The sequence below is a fragment of the Mytilus californianus genome, unplaced genomic scaffold (genome assembly GCF_021869535.1).
Source record: "Mytilus californianus isolate M0D057914Y unplaced genomic scaffold, xbMytCali1.0.p SCAF_7, whole genome shotgun sequence".
Taxonomy (NCBI): Eukaryota; Metazoa; Mollusca; class Bivalvia; order Mytilida; family Mytilidae; genus Mytilus; species Mytilus californianus.
Genome location: NW_026262723.1, coordinates 101,845,124 through 101,863,290, shown reverse-complemented (window position 1 = coordinate 101,863,290; position 18,167 = coordinate 101,845,124). Strand labels below are relative to the sequence as shown.

Below are 18,167 nucleotides of genomic sequence, written 5' to 3'. Positions count from 1 at the left end.
CTGTTTGTTTTGTTCACGCATCGTTGTCAATATAATGGAATTTGATGCGACTGTCATACAAGTGAGAGGTTTAACAAGCTATAAAACTAGGTTCAATCCACCATTTTCTACATAAGAAAATGCCTGTACCAAGTCAGGAATATGACAGTTGTTATCCTTTCGTTTGATGTGTTTGAGCTTTTGAATTTGCCATTTGATTATGACTTATATCTAGAAATTGACTATGAGGGTCGGTTGAAAATTAAACTTTACGACAAAAGAGAATCCTTTCAGCTTCCCAATTGTGAATTTTCATTTTTAAACCAAGAGTTCCAAATGCTGAAGTTGAGATCATCACTTTGTAAATTTTACGGATGCCATCACGAGTTGGTTGACCGTTATGAAATATCCGTTTCACAGATGATATCGGATATGTTCCTTATGTCATAACTACAATCCCGTTCCCTTTTCACGAATGTGACCTACCGAATTAGACTCTTTACCCCTATTTGTGACATTTTTACCTATTGTTTTTGTTTGTTTTGTTCACACATCGTTGTCAATATAATGGAATTTGATGCGACTGTCATACAAGTGAGAGGTTTAGCTAGCTTTAAAACAAGGTTCAATCCACCATTTTCTACATAAGAAAATGCCTGTACAAAGTCAGGAATATGACAGTTGTTATCCACTCGTTTGATGTGTTTGTTTTTTTGATTTTGCCATTTGATTGGGGACTTTCCTTTTTGAATTTTCCTCGGAGTTCAGTATTTTTGTGATTTTACTTTTTTCACAACACATTATGCCGTTGTCTTTATTCATGACATTTCTTGTTTACCATTATAATTGTTGAGAACTCACTTTTCATTAACCCTTTTGATAATCAATGCACACCAATCAAATTAAAATGTAGATCTCTGATTTCGTTATGTTCGAAAAGACTTAAATAATTTTATGTTTCATATTTTTAACCACACTTGTAGAAAATTATTATCTTTCCTAAACGAATTTTACCTTTTTCCTTTGCGACAGATTGGAATTTTAATCAGATTAGCTTAACTTAAAGAAAAGTCTGTTAATAAATGGCTATCAAAGCAGATCATGTTTTAGAAAAAATATCTAGACGAAAAACCTTTCAAACGCACACACTTAGCCAAAGCGAACACGTTTTCAGTTTAAAATCAAACAAAATTAGAAAAATAGAAGTCCCCCACAGAGTAAGTTTATTTCCCTGTAGTCATGTTTTTATACCCTCACTTTAAAAAAGTGGGGGTATACTGTTTAACCTCTGTCTGTCCGTCAGTCCATCCGTCAGTCCGTCCATCTATCATTCCGTCAGTCCGTCTGTCCGTCCGTCCGTCCGTCCGTTCCATGAATATTTTCGTCGCATCTTTCTCAGGAACTACATGACAAGGATTTCTGAAATTTTGTTTCAGGGTTTATATAAGTCAGATATAACGTGTGATGCGTTTTCAGATTCATCACTCAACAACTTCCTGTTTACCGAACACTTGTATCATTTTACACATGATAGCCAAGTTGAAATTTTTCGTCACATTTTTCTCAGGAACTACAATACAAGGATTTCTGAAATTTGGTTTCAGGGTTTATATAAGTCAGCTATACCGTGTGATGCGTTTTCAGATTCATCACTCAACAACTTCCTGTTTACCGAAATATTTGGGCGGGGGTATCATCAGTGACCAGTAGCTCGCAGTTTCACTTGTTAGGCATGCATTTATAAACATGTAACATATTTATAGGCACAGGTTTCATAGGACACTTTTCAAGTGTGGAATTAGGATTTAGATGTGTGAGCTTTGACTGATTGATTGATTTAGGTGTGTGTTTTTAAAAAAGAGACAAAAGATACCAAACGGAAAATCATACACATATATCAAAAAAAAAAAAAAAAAAAAAAAAACTGACAATGCCATGCCAAAAAACAAATATATCTAGACGAAAAACCTTTCAAACGCACACACTTAGCCAAAGCGAACACGTTTCCAGTTTAAAAATCAAACAAAATTAGAAAAATAGAAGTCCCCCACAGAGTAAGTTTATTTCCCTGTAGTCATGTTTTTATACCCTCACTTTAAAAAAGTGGGGGTATACTGTTTAACCTCTGTCTGTCCGTCAGTCCATCCGTCAGTCCGTCCATCTATCATTCCGTCAGTCCGTCCGTCCGTCCGTCTGTCCGTCCGTCCGTCCGTCCGTCCGTCCGTCCCATGAATATTTTCGTCGCATCTTTCTTAGGAACTACATGACAAGGATTTCTGAAATTTTGTTTCAGGATTTATATAAGTCAGATATAACGTGTGATGCGTTTTCAGATTCATCACTCAACAACTTCCTGTTTACCGAACACTTGTATCATTTTACACATGATAGCCAAGTTGAAATTTTTCGTCACATTTTTCTCAGGAACTTCAATACAAGGATTTCTGAAATTTGGTTCCAGGGTTTATATAAGTCAGCTATACCGTGTGATGCGTTTTCAGATTCATCACTCAACAACTTCCTGTTTACCGAAATATTTGGGCGGGGGTATCATCAGTAGCTCGCAGTTTCACTTGTTAGGCATGCATTTATAAACATGTAACATATTTATAGGCACAGGTTTCATAGGACACTTTTCAAGTGTGGAATTAGGATTTAGATGTGTGAGCTTTGACTGATTGATTGATTTAGGTGTGTGTTTTTAAAAAAGAGACAAAAGATACCAAACGGAAAATCAAACTCATATATCAAAAAAAAAAAAAAAAAAAAAAACTGACAATGCCATGGCAAAAAACAAAAACGACCAAAAGACAAACAACGGTATACAAACAAAATAACAAACAAACTAAAGACTGAATAACACGAACCCCACCAGAAACCAGGGGGATCTCAGGTGCTCCGGAAAAGTTAACAGATCCTGCTCCACATGTGGCATGCGTCGTGCTGCTCATATGAGTAAAAACCCAGTGTTAAATCTAAATCTGTAGGTATTTTTCGAGGAAAAGAGGACCTGATTGTGGTTACGACAATTGGAATAGATCCGTCGTCATCTGTAAAACAGATATTCCATTACTGTCAATCAAATCGTGATGGCGTCCTTAAATTTTGCGAAGGGATGATTTCAACTTCACCACTTTTGAACTCTTGGTTTAAAGCTTCCTTGTAAGCAGCAACCAACTACATAGGAAACCGTGATAGGAAATTTAAGCCATGCAATATCGTATCAACAGGGAGACATATAGTCCATATGCAGGCGCTGCTGGGATGTTGCTAGATAGAAATGGAAAATCATAATTGGGAAACTGAAATCATCGCTTTTGTCTTAAAGTTTTGTTTTCAACCAACCCCCATTGTCAATTTCTAGATGTAAGTCAAGATATGAGGCAGACTTAACTTTATCTGCTGTATCCTTTATTTCAAGTTCAATGGGATAGATGCGTTTGACATAGTCACCAAACTTTGAATTATTTAGTGAGAGGACATCATCTGTAAAGCGGAACGTGACGTTAAAGTATAAAGCTAGCTTCTTTTCAGTCTTCCGAAGAAACTGCTGTATGAAGTCTGCATCATATGAATAAAGGAACAAGTCGGCAAGAAGATGAGCACAGTTGGTTTCTACGGGAATGTCGATTGTTTGTTAAAAAACACGTCTTCCGAACGCAACATATATGCTGTCAATCAAGAAATCAATCATATTTGTTAGAGTCCGAATGTTTTTGTTTTACAAAGTACGATGTGTTCCTCTAAAAGACAAGATAATTTTATTTATGTTGGCCATTTTTTTATTGGAATAAAGCAAGACCAATTCTTGCAATGTATCTTTTACTTTGGAATGGGGAATACTTGTGTAAAGGGTATAAAAGTATCGATCTCGGCAACCCTTTTTAGGAATCAAAAGATTGATCTCGTAGACTTCTGTGACCTTACTGTCTCTGATAATTTGCTCTAAGACTTTTGAATTCTTCATGTTCTTTGGATATCAAACCATTTGCAGGCGCAGATCCAGATTCGAGGATAGGTGTGTAAGTGTCTTATAATGAAATGATATTGTCGAGCATCGCAGTTGGAAATATTTTTACATATTAGAGGGAAATTTAGTGAACGAAAACAAAGAAAATTCACCGTTCTTATGATAGAGTCGAGAAAAATTAATAATAAGACAATGCCGGTGACGATACTGATCAAAAGTTATTTCTAAATAACAATTGTTCATTTTAAATAAACAATTTGTTAAACTGTGTGATTAGAAATATACATGCAAAAAACGATGTTTTTTATTCAGTATTTATCGATATAATTGCATTAGAAGCTTGTTTGACTGAAATCTAAAAAAAAAGGTTAATCTTTGCTCCATATTTATAAAAAAAATGGGAAAAAATCATGTACGTACAAAATCTAAAGATCTTTCGGGTCAACAATTTTCGAAGTTTTCGAGTACATCGGTCTGCTCTTGTCATATGAGCATTCAATATAGAAATATTGTCTTTTCGTGAATTAGCAATTTAAAAGTTTGTCTGTGCAGGTTTAAATAAAGGCAACAGTAGTATACCGGTGTTCAAAAGTCATAAATCGATTGAGAGAAAACAAATCCGGGTTACAAACTAAAACCGAGGGAAACACATCAACTATAAGAGGAAAACAAAGGAACAACAGGAACACTGAAGTGCAACAAAAACAAACGCCAACATGCATAGAAACGAACTATTTGATAACAACTGCCATATTTCTGACTTGGTACAGGACCTTTTAAGAAAAAATGATGGGTTGAACCTGGTTTTATGGCTAGCCAAGACCCGCTTATATGACAATGTTAAAAAATATCGCTAATTCAAATTGACAACACTACGTGACAGAAATACAGCACAAACACACAGAAGAACACTCATCACAGAGAAACGCACAAATAAATAATATAATAGTCGACACAACATGCAAAACGCAGAACAACAACGAACATCTTTCATCAACCACAGACACCACAGGGCATCACAAACAGTGACGCACCTACGTAACGAACATGCAGTCTCGAACTTTATACAAATATTTTTACCATACCAGTCCAAACAGTTTTCATGACAATGATGGTATTGAAAAGCTTTTTTATAATTATTTGGACTACAAACGATAAGACATTACACATTATCTAACCGAAACCATAACAGAAACATCAAAATTAAATACATGAATGTTGGATGTACAAAATACCGAGACACGTCGTATAGCAATGCAAATTCACACTCGGTATAACAGTCATATTCGGGAATAGGTCACGTTCGGAACTTAGCAGACAGACGATATAGGATACTCCTTAAATTGATGTTTTGTAAAAGATATAAATTTAAGGCAAATTGAATGCAAAGATATATAAGAATATTACTCAAATGATTATAATTTTCTTCGGGCAATTAAAAAAATGAATATTTTAGAAATTATTTTTTATGCCCCCGCCGTAGCGGAGGGGTCATTAAGTTTAACCCTTGTCCGTCTGTACGTCCCAAAGTTGGTTTCGGTTCTCTAACTTTAGATCAACTTTAACCAAATGTTATGAAACTTATACACAATGCTTATTACCACAAAACACAGATCAAATTTGAATTTTGGAGGCGTCACCTTAGCCGTTCTAGAGTTATGCCCCTTTACAAATGGAAAAATTGCGGAATTTTTCGTTTCCGTTCTCTAACTTTAGTTTGCCTCAACCAAATATTATGAAACTTATACACAATGCTTATTACCACAAAACACAGATCAAGTTTGAAATTCGGGGTGTCACTTTTATTGTTCTAGAGTTATGCCCCTTTTACAAACGGAAAAATTGTAGAATTTTTCGTTTCTGTTCTCTAACTTAAGTTTGCCTCAACCAAATGTTATGAAACTTATACACAATAGTAATTACTACAAAACACAGATCAAGTACAAATTTGGGTAGTCACTTTTACCATTCTTCAGTTATGTCCGTTAAAAACTTTATATGATATGCCAGCGGGGGCATCATCTGTGTCCCATGGACACATTCCCCATTTATTACATCTCTACTTCCTTTGAATGCTTCAATTTCAAATTATATCAACTAATGTTAACAGCTTCTACATGAAATATAGAGTAAAGCTCTGTCGTGTTTACTTGCTAAATAAAACCAGGAAGCATATGATTTAAAGGTTGATTTAAAATAGTGTGAATGAAACATGAAGAGGGGGTATGCCTGAAATAGATAGAGTATACAAAATTAGTAATAATCAATGGAAAGAGAAAATAAAATTAAAGTTTTAAATTATTTATAGTTAATACTTCACCATGTGAACATGTTTGGAAACTGTTCGATTTAAAATATAAAAAATGTCCCCTAAATACTTAAATTCAGCTGAAAAAGTTTGTACATCTTATGACTAAGATTTTCTTCTTCAGTGATGGTCATGACCTGCATTTTCATTTTCAGAGGATGACAAATATGATGTACATGTATGTACATAGTTAATAGTAAGGGTAGGGTTTTTTTCTCGACAAATCCTGTTCCCAGCAAGTTGTTTTGCTTAATAAGGCCAGTTCGTCCCTGGAAAGTAAGTGGTTTTGTCTTGAATTAAACAATATATACATATTGATAATGTGGAAGTTAATCTCATTCATTTATCATAAAAAATTATAATGTTTCACAATCCTCTTTGCTCTCTTTGACCATGAATCAAGTAGACCACTAAGGTGGATTGATATAAAATGTGAAGAGAGCGAAACTTGATATGATTATTGTATGAATAAATTTTATGCTTGTGTATTCCAGCTCAAGATGAGTAGAAAAAGGACATGGATGCCTGAATTCTACAAAAAGAAGAAAGTATGTACAGAATCTCGTAACAAAGTACCTATAACTGATGCTAAAAGGGAAGAAGGTAAATATACATTATAACATGAGTTCAAATAAGACATATACATCCAGTATTCCATGGCCATTTCTTTCTCTTTGATGTTATAAAGAATGAAAAGCATAAATGTTTATTACATTTACTATAAATGTTATATTTTAGTATCTAGAGTGCCAACTGATACAGAGGTGTATTTGCTGTATTTTAAAAACTGATTTCCATTAGATAAATTTGAACATCGACTTCCACCAATAGTACTGAAACATCAGTTATACAGTTTGAACAAAAACAGAACTGTTGTTGATAAAGAGCTGGTAAGTTGGAATGTTTTATTGTAATTGGTAAACAATATCACACAAAATGACAGGAATTAATATTGTTTAATACATTGAAACAGAATTTGCATGTTTGAAGTAGCAGGACACATTAGGAAATATCCCATACATTATACATTTAATTTTTGAGCCTTAAAGGTAAACTGTTAAAAAGTGACAACTCTTGTTGTTGTAATTGATTGATATGGAGGGCAATATGGTGCTGTATGCTTTTCAAATCAAGAGGCCCCCTCGTCTTAGTGTTTGATGCATGAACGTTTTTTAGACTCTTTTTCAAATGACTTAAAAAAAAACCATTTTGTTTGTTTTGTTACTTAAGATATGAAGAATCAATTATACTGTAATGTCCATAGTAGGGATCCTATTTTCATCAACACTGCTGTTGATCAGGTAGTAAAAAAAAGATATACTCAACGTTATATAACATGTTTAATGAAAAACATTCAATATGAAAATAAGACATGATTTTTATAAGAATTACATCCTTAAAGACACTTTAACAGCAGATTTCCATGTCATTGTCTTATTTAAAAATATTTTTTATCTTCAGAATGATCTGAAAAATAAAGGTTTGATAAAGATATTTAAGATAGGATCTGAGTTTGATGAATATGCAGTTGTGTTTACAGAAGATTACAGATGTCATGTGACCCGAGTTATGGCTGAAGTTTCTGTGCCAAAAAATATAGCAGGTAAAATAAAATTAAGGAAAAATAAGATAGTGTGAGTAAAAAAGATTTGGGGTACATTTCAATGTGACATCAACTCAACAATAAAAAAAAATCCAAAAAGTTTAAAGTAGTTTGTCTACAGTGATAACTAGCCTGTCAACATTGAGAATGTGAGTCTGAACTCTTTTTATTGCAAATTGTTTTTGACTTCAATCTTAATGACAAGGACTGCCAATTTTCCAGCTGAATGTCAGAGTTTTCTCTGGGTACTCTAGTTTCCTCTACTAATAAAACTGACTGTCACAATATAGCTGAAAGCGGTCTTAAACACCAACAAACAAACAACAAAAATAGTAACTAAACAAAAGTATCATTCATATATCTATGTAAAATAAAGGTATAGAAAATAGGAATGCAAAGATTCAGATCCAATATGGTAGTTAGGTAGATAGGAAAAATAAAGAAAGTTTTTGATAGATTCACAGTATGCAGTGAACAAAAATTTAATTCAAACAAAAGCTTCATGTGTCATCACCTCCCTCGTACAAATCATTTAATCAATAATATCCACTAATTTGAAATATTAGTTTTCAGATAAATTTGTTAACACCATTGTGAAGAGATGTAATGATGTATATGTAAATAAAGATACATTGATAAAAGAATATAACTTTAAAGATGACGATATTACGTAAGTATAGAGCAGGGAACATTAATAATATTAAACTTCAATGTATAATCCAAAAAATTTAATATATACTGCCTACTTTTGTTAGAAATTTCATCAAACTTTGCTTATTGGAACCATTGTTGGTTGATTTTTGTTGATGAAGAAATGATACTTGAAGTGTTTTTAGTTCTACAATTCTATTACCAACAATTTGCCGTTTCAGAATTTAAAACTGGGATATTGTACATGTAAATTATTTGTAAAGTATGTGTAGAGATTTTGTATCATGAATTAATACACCACATCTCTTATTTTTCCATTAGATCAAGGAGTCAAATATTTAACTCTCTCTCTCTCTCTTAGAAAACCCTGTTTTGGGTACAATAGTATTGTCATATGTTTAAAGCATAACAAATTATTAGGTTAAAGTATAAAAAGTTCTATTGTTTATTGTAAATTCAGAAATTATTGCGAGGTTTTTATTAATGCGAATAATGCGACTGGGAAAGTATCGCATTAATAAAAACTCACATTTTGATATCTAATACATAATAATGTATGCAGATTTGCCTGAAATCGCAATAATTAATCTCGCATTATTGTCCATTTTTAAAAAATCGCAATAATTTCTGAATTTACAGTAATACATCTAGTGTATATCAATATATTTGTATTTATGTTTTCATATAGGCAACTTCTGAAAGCCACAGTGTTAACAAACAGAACTGTTGGTAGTTGGTGGTTAGCTGTACCCAATACTGGAATGTTTATGAAAAGTTTACTGCGTGGGAGGAAAGCCATACTAACCATGATTAAAAAAAGCAAATACAAGGAAATACTCAAAAATGTATGTAGTATGTTTGCATATTCTTCTTAGTCATGGACACCTGGGTCTAGGTGAGGCGAGTAGTTTGCTTTTCTGGTTTACATTTACATATATGGATCAATAATGCAATCTTGTCCTGACAAAGGTAATAGTCTCATTACATATTTCACATTTGCCTATATATATCACTGCAACCTAGGTCTAGGTGGACAAAATAACGTATAGTTTAAAAAAAAAAATAATAGCTATTTAAGTCATAGCAACCTGATCACTAGTAAGTCAGGGGTACTACTTGTACAAGTTATCTTTATTTACTTGAAGAAGTAAATAATAATATACTTATATAAGTAAATTTTGTTATGTCCATTTTTTCTTATAAAGTTTGAATAATCTCCCTTTAACTTTCTCAAAAATTTACTTGCATAAGTAATTTGGTTTTTCAATCCTGAAAATTCTCAAGTCTTGAGATGTAAAAACATGCCTTTAACAATTTTACTCTGGTTAGCTCATAATGTTTGATTAGATCAATGTTTCATCTCATTAATTCAACAAAGAAACTAATTGTGCAGAGATCTTAAGTAATAGCGCAAGGCCTTCAAAATTTTCACCTTGCACTTTTACAACTTGACTGTGGTTTGCTATAGCAATTCGTTATAATTTCTATCCAGTTGAACAATTTGGTTTGATAAAACAAATTTCAATTTGGTCAGAATTTTAAGTAAACTGCAATAAGTGGAATGCAACACTTATAGTCAAGTCACAGTAAAAAAATATATCATTTATGAAAATTTAGAAAAAAAATACATCTTGAAATCCTAATTTTCATCACAAAAGTTAGTATGTTTATCTTTTAATTTTTTTTTCTTTTAAAATTTCAATTTGTTCAGACTTTATGGAGTCTAGCTTAGACATTTCCCTTTCAGATTATGCATATTTTGTAAATAGATGTTTGGTCATTTATCCTAAATCATGTGTTATGCTTTCAATATGAATTGATTTGTATATCTAATGTTCAGTTCGTTAAATGCCACTGAAGAAAATCTTGGGATGAAAACTTATTTAATTTCATATCTTCTAATTTATATTTTTTCTTGTAGGATTTAGAACAGAGAAAATTACCTAAAATGTGTCGTTTAGGATTGACATATCATCTACAAGATATTATTGGTGCTGATCTGATACTCAGGTAAAGTATTGTTACATTGAGGAAAGAAAGATTCCCCCCCCCCCCCCATAAATATGAATAAAAGATGTGGGTTACATCAAGGAGACAGCAACCCTATGACTCCTCCAAAAAGAAAGAAGACACATGGCACTGGCCAACAAATGACAGCATGGAAAATTATTTTTACTTTTTCTAATTTCTCATTTTGACTGACAATGAATATACTGTAATGACACTTAAGGTTATGATTTTTATTATAATCACTTTCTACATACTACTTTAAAATCTTGGTCTGCCTAGCATACAGTTATCATACAAACAATATGTTCAAATACAGAAAATTGCACATAGTCAAATAAATTCTAAAAAGATTAATAGCATCATTTAACTTCTACTAATCACCCATGCCAGTGTCAAAGTAAAAAACTATTATACAATAATGTCTGATGTGTGTACAGGCTCGTAAAGTTTCTATTTTATCTTTTTATCCATTCCTAATTTTTATATAAAGAAATGTTGATTTTACACTATACAAACAACCTCGGGACAGCTGCTAAGATTGAAAGATTGATGAAACTCTCATTAGAATGTGATGTATGAAGACTGGGATGTTATTGATGATGATGATGCTGTGTGTTTGTATTGTTCTTTGTTAAACACATATATTTATTAGTTTGAATGTGATAGGGGATTTTTTATGAGTACAGTACTTGTTAAACTTGCATGGTTCCTGTTTAAACATGACCATGTAAACAAAATTGTTCTTCTTCAGAGTAGGAATTCTAAAGAATTATGAATTCATTTTTTGTTGTTTTGTTTTTTAGATTTTTGTATCGAACACAAAGTGTTGCATTGGTAAAAACATGCTTGAGTTTTAAAAATTAAATCTACAAGTCTATTTTTCTTGTGTCTATTAGTTAAAATCTGAAACATGAAATTTGCTATTGTTTTATTTTAAAACAAAATAGAAATATCAATGAAAATTTCTGATATTGTCAAGGAATGACAGTCTTATAAACAAAGTAACAAGAAGCATTTAAAATGTCAAGTAACATTGTAAATTATCCTAACTAGAATTAACAGAAATATTTAAAATAACTGATAAATGTTTTATAAGGTAGCCATATATGTGAAAAAATGTTATATATGTGATAGTTTATTAGCTGTTTATTTATTTATTTGAATTAATTTATTATATGAATGTCTGATCACTACATGTGTCCAGTTATTCAAAATAACCATCCTTTTATCATGAGTTTTTCCACTTCTCTGGACATCTATAGGATTTTTTTTAATGATTGAAAGTTATTCCTCAAAACAATGGTCAATATCTTAGTTAAAACCAGGCTAAACTAACACATTATATTAAGTGTTATGAGGTTTAAGGTAGTCTTGAGCTAGACATATTGAAATAAGTATAAATGTTTCAGTAGCATACAAACCCCCAAAAACAGATATGTCTGTCAAAAAATATCTAATGATTTCTGGTTAGATTTCAGATATTTCAAGAAGAAGATTCTAAAAATTATTAATTATCATCAACATCCTATAGGAATTTTGCCCTTAAATGACAAGTTTTACCCAATATTGTGTTTTGGCAATCATATTGAAAATTTTAATAGATAGAGAAAACACTGTAACAGAAAAAATTATCAGCAGCCAATAATTTAGGCCATTATAAAAAAAATCATAGTTGTATAAAACTTGGTTTCAAACATAGTTAATTACTTTGTGAGTTAAAGATTGCTGCCACTAGGTTGTTTTGTTTCTACGGCAAACGATGTGACCAAATTACACTGGTTATGTATAGAAACAAGAATATCAACTAAATTGGAATAGTTTAATATGACTGAAATGAGGGTGTACGAACATTCTGAAATAATTTATCATTTGCTAAAAAATGCAGCATCTCATCCCCAAACTCTTTAAAAGGGCCCCTATAATATCTACATGTAAGAGCAAGGTGGACAGGGTTAGGGACCTTGGACTTCTGATATATGGAACCTTTGGTTCAAGGGTGGTGGGCTAGGAGTAGAGTGGTCAGAAAACATGAGAAATTAAGTGGGCTGGAGGAAAATCAAAATAGGTGACAATAGAAAAGTTCAGGGCTACCTAGTGATTAGGAATAAAGGGATGACCATTTTGATATTCCATTGGGGCGATGGGACTTGCGTGGTTCTTGTTTAAACATTGCCATGCAAAAAAAAAAATGTTAAAGAAAATTTAATGCAAAGCACAATGCAACATAAATATTTGTATTGCTATTCATTTACAACGTTATTTTGGTTAAGGATATTTGATGTAGCTTCCTGAAATGCCAAGATGTTGAGATTCAAACCCTTTCCTCCCCCTTTTCCTTTACCAAAGTTTTTGTCTCGCCTGCGACGAAAGTCGCAGAAAGTGAGACATAGGTATTACTATCCGGCGGCGGCGGCGTTGGCGGCGGCGACGGCGGCGTAAACTATTTGTATAAAGCTTTATATTTCAGAAGGTAGAAGACCTGGATGCTTCATACTTTGTATGCAGATACCTTATGTTACGAACTTTCCGTCTGTCATATGTCCAATGTCCTTGACCTTATTTTCATGGTTCAGCGACTGCTTGAAAAAAAAGTTTAGTTTTTTTGTTATGTAAATTTCTCACTTATATGAGTAATAGGATAACTATATTTGGTATATGGGTTCCTTGCAACGTCTACATGTCCATCAGACAGGGTTCACCTGACCTCAGCCTCATTTCATGGATCAGTGATCAAGGTTAAAGTTACGTGATTAGGTCCGTTTCTCAAATACTACAAGCAGTAGGTCAGCTATATGTGGTGTATGGAATAATTATAAGGGATACATGTCAGTCTGGCAGGTTTCATCTGACCTTGACCTCATTTTCACGGTTCATTGGTCAATGTTAAGTTTTTGTGTTTTGGTCTGTTTTTCTAATACTATAAGCAAAAGGTCAACTATATTTGGTGTATGGAATGATTGTAAGGTGTACATGTCTGACTGGCAGGTGTCATTTGTCCTTGACCTCATTTTCATGGTTCATTGGTCAATGTTAAGTTTTTGTGTTTTGGTCTGTTTTTCTAATACTATAAGCAATAGGTCAACTATATTTGGTGTATGGAATGATTGTAAGGTGTACATGTCTGTCTGGCAGGTGTCATTTGTCCTTGACCTCATTTTCATGGTTCATTGGTCAAAGTTCAGTTTCCTCAATGAGGTTTGTTTCTAAGATACTTTAGGCAATATATGTTAAATAAATTTGGTGTATGGAATGATTGTACGGCCTACATGTTTGTCTGATAGGGTTTATCTCACCTTGACTTCATGTTCATTCATCATTAAAATGTTAATTTAATGTAAAGCTTATATAAACTTATTTTTTTTACTTTCAACATAAATTCAATTATGAACACTAAAACAGGCGAGACATTTCAGTGTGTCCACTCTTGTTTTTTTATGCATGCAGGCCTCAGATGAAATTTTTAAATAACAACTCTTCAAATAATAATCTGTACATTATCTTTTTGAGTTTAATTCAACTTACAACTTTTCCACCATCTAGTATCTCAATAATCTGCAACAAGCTCCTCATCTGAAAATGATGTACTTGGGTGTACACTCATCAGAAAACTTCTTAAAAAACAAACAGACATAAAAATACCTGACAACACCTGAGGGAGAGAACAGTATACATTGGTAGCCAGAAACAAACCAGTCCACTGTTGCTTAAAGTTTTAATGTTGAGTATTTTTGGAATCCAGGGAGCCTCTAGTTTGTGTTGTTTGTAGAATGTACAAATGCATGAATTATTTATTCAAACAATTAAAAATTGTAGTTTCGTTGATTTTTGTGATGTAAAGCTCAAATATACAAGATAAGTTTAACTTATGAATACTTTTGTATGAAAGCAGGTTTTAGTGTTAATAAGATGGAATATAGCACAAATGATCTTGACTCATCAGCAAAATACTAAGTGTTTTTATCTTTGAATCTGTAAGAAAGTGCAGAAATTGTACACATTTCTTTCTTTCATATTTTTATAAATGTTATCTAACATTGTGACAGTTGCTCTAGTTTCTTATCTCTTAAAATAGTATCAAATCGGTAGTAGAAGTACCTCCCAATACACACTGCCCTCATTTTAGAATATGTAGCTATGGAATGGTTCCTAATTACATGTGTATTTGTGCTATATTTTGTAACTAATTTAGGTTTCAATAAATATAAAGTTTTAATAATTTCCTTACCTTTTCAGCTTGCATAGCCCATATGTGATTTGTTACTATAAATTTCTATTATTAATCAGCTATTCTCTCTTTTATGTTGTCCTCTGAAACAACTAGGATAATTTAAAGACAAAAGTAGCAGAAAATATAGTATATTATATTATGATACCACTGTTTTGGTGGGGTTCATGTTGCTTATTCTTTAATATTCTGTGAAGTGTTTGTAAATTTGTTTTTGTTTTTTCTTTTGTTTTCTTCATTGCAATAGTGTTGTCTATCCTTCTTGGAAATGACAATATTTTACTGCCTCCTGGGATTTTTTATTTCCTCATTTACATAGTCATTTAAGACATGTCTGATCATTATGTAACATTGAGTAGCAACCCAGTACTTTCAATATTTTAATGAATATTAGTTTTCGTAATACCTCAAGACATGTTCTCAATCTTCTAGTTGAATTGTTACAGTGATGCTGATCTATTCAGTATTAAATCATAGAATCCACTTTGTTTGATAGTTTTTAGGATTGTTATGAAAGTTTTTGCATATCACTTGGCCAGTAGGGTTCAGTTCACCAAGAACTTATTAGATATATGTATATGTAAGTTATATATATAACTTTTTAAGAAACTACATTTATAAAAGTTTTACAAAAATGTGGAATGGTGTGTAGGACTCTGCATTGTACCTTTTAGTTATAGATAGATGCATATTGATTATTGTATTGTATTAAAGAACTGACATGTGATCTAATAACTAGAGATTTTTATGGTCGGAATTTTGTTTTCTGGTAACATTAAGTTTGAGATCAAACATGTTTGTCATAAATTAAGTGATTTGATATGCTGAGTGATTAACAAATTTTGTATATCAAAGTTATGTATAATCCCAAGTTCAGGGGTCAATTAATGAATAAGATTTATACTACTTTTATTAACCCTATCATGTAGGTACAGTTTTTTACGGGTGACTGCTAGGTACTATAAACTGTTTTAGTCCTCCCTCAGTGTTCTATTATTTCAGAGGGTTGCATTTTCATAATCATTTTACAGAACAAATTTCTGTAAGACATCTAGACTATTTTCTATGGTTTCCAGTATAATTTAATGATTGAAGGATTGAAAAATTCACACATGGAAAGTTTAGGTGTTAGAAATTGTTTTTTTTTGGTTGAGTGGGCTTTAACTTTTTCTGATAGTGCAAACAAGGCAAGCATGCGAAAAGTCTAGAAATGTTCGAAACATAAATATTTCTTTTGATGAAGTGAAGGCCCTGAAATTGCTACCTTTTATTTAAGATTAAATTATAACTAAGAATAGTAAAATTAGTCAATTTTGCTGCTTGTCTGATTGAAAATTTTGCAGAATCAAGAAAAGTTGCATTCACTACACCTTTAATCGAAATCCATTGTTACAAGTTTCTTCAACATAAGGTATACTGGAATTAAACTGTAACAAGTTCAATGTGTGTGTTTTTTTTTCGTTTTTTTTACTTATTCAAAGACATATGGTAAATTTCAGAATTACCAGGTGTATGTGTATTTGTTCATAAAAACCATTTACAATATAAAAGAGAATAATACTTTTTTGCTTTGTTATGTACAATGTTTTAGTGCCTTTTAATAACATTTTTGGTAATAAATACTAGTTTTCCATGTTAGAAATTATTTCTCATTTTCCAAATAAATGTGAATGATCTAGAAGTTGACAAGTGCACCCTTTGGAAAGTCATAAAAGCTTAATTTGAAGTATGTTTTATCTTACAATTCATTTGCATAGTAGTCAGGGACAATATGAAGGGACCGGTCCATTTTATGCTTAATTCCAAAAAAGTGTTCCATTTAGACACCAAATTGGTTTCAAATTATCCCTAATTTGCAAAATCAAATGTTGAATTTATGCACTTTAAGTAGACATTGCAGTTATGGTTTAAATTATTCCCTATTCATGGATTATACAGCCATAAATAAACTCATCATACATGTAGATACCAGATATTTTGTAGGTCAGACATGCCTTTTGTCTACAAAAGACTCATCAGTGACTCTAGAAAGTTAAGAAGACAGGTTAATTTATTTTAATTGTGAAATAACACAAAATTTTGATCTATTTGACTGGTTAATTTTTTAATAGCAGAAATGTAGGTCACAAATGAAGCCCCAAAAACGATTTTTTCTCAGAAAGTGGATCTGCGTACTTCATAGGATTTTAGGTTTTGTCATTCCAAAGCTACATTTTTATCATATAAAATAGGATATTTTTTCTTATCTAGCACTATCTCCAGTACTCCGTGAACCATTTATTTCAAACTATGTTTTCTATGTATTGTGTGCAATTTTGTCCCATGTACATTTACTCCATATCCTTTCATTTTCTATTCACTAAATTATTACAAATGGTAGTAGGCTGAAGGTTTGTATATTTGAAAAAAAATCACTTTTGTAGTTTCAGAGTTATTGTACTCTAATTGTCCCAATACAATACTTTTCTTATGATTACTGGAGACACACACATCATGCACTCATGGCTCAGTCTCTAATTATATACCTCGACTGGGTGTTTCCTTTTATGGTACATACTTGTCTGTGTGTGACAAATATTTGAAGAAATGTTAACTTCTAAGATAGTTCACCAGTATTGTCAGTACTTTACCTATGATGATTTTTTTTTAACCACATAAAGAAATAATAGGAAACCTTGGTAAATCTCATAATGTTTCAAAGATTTCTAAATGAAGTCAAGATGCACAGACATCTCATCCTTGGGGTTAATGCAGGGCTTCTTATTTTCTTACAATTCAAATTTCAAAAATCCAACTAAAATTCTGGCTGGAAGTTCCATCATAAAACGTCAGAATTTTTTTTCAGACAACTTCCAGTTTAACTTGTTAGTTTACAGAAATCTCTCTAACTATAGTTCCTTAGTTAAAAACTTTTTTTCTTCTCCAGACTGAGTTCATACCATATATGTTTTGTTTAATACGTCACATTTATACACAAAATATTAAGTTGAGAAATGTGTTGCATTTTATTAAATAGATGTGAGATATGTGCCTAAGATTACATGTTATGTAAGGGTTCAGTTGTTCTATCCCTGTCCATTGATGATCCAGTCATTACACATTACACACTATTTACCGGATTTGTAATAACATAAGCAACACAACGGGTGCCACATGTGGAGCAGGATCTGCTTACCTTTCCGGAGCACCTGAGATCACCCCCAGTTTTTGGTGGGGTTCGTGCTGCTTAGTCTTTAGTTTTCTATGTTGTGTCATCTGTACTATTATTTGTCTGTTTGTCTTTTTATTTTTGGCCATGGCGTTGTCAGTTTGTTTTCGATCTATGAGTTTGACTGTCCCTCTGGTATCTTTCGTCCCTCTTTTAAACAAATCATCTGCCTATGATAGTAGTTCGAAATCTATAAAGGATTTGTACCAGTAC

General features: G+C 32.2%; 1 protein-coding gene across 1 annotated transcript; it reads left to right on the top strand.

Annotated features, from left to right (window-relative positions):
• Positions 1–6,757: 6,757 nt before the first annotated feature.
• On the top strand, positions 6,758–10,525 carry LOC127709594 (serine/threonine-protein kinase 19-like). The gene is given in 6 exon segments (XM_052215195.1): positions 6,758–6,860; positions 6,996–7,147; positions 7,719–7,860; positions 8,434–8,530; positions 9,200–9,356; positions 10,433–10,525. Coding segments are annotated over 6 exon segments (744 nt in total).
• The last annotated feature ends 7,642 nt before the right edge of the window (positions 10,526–18,167 follow it).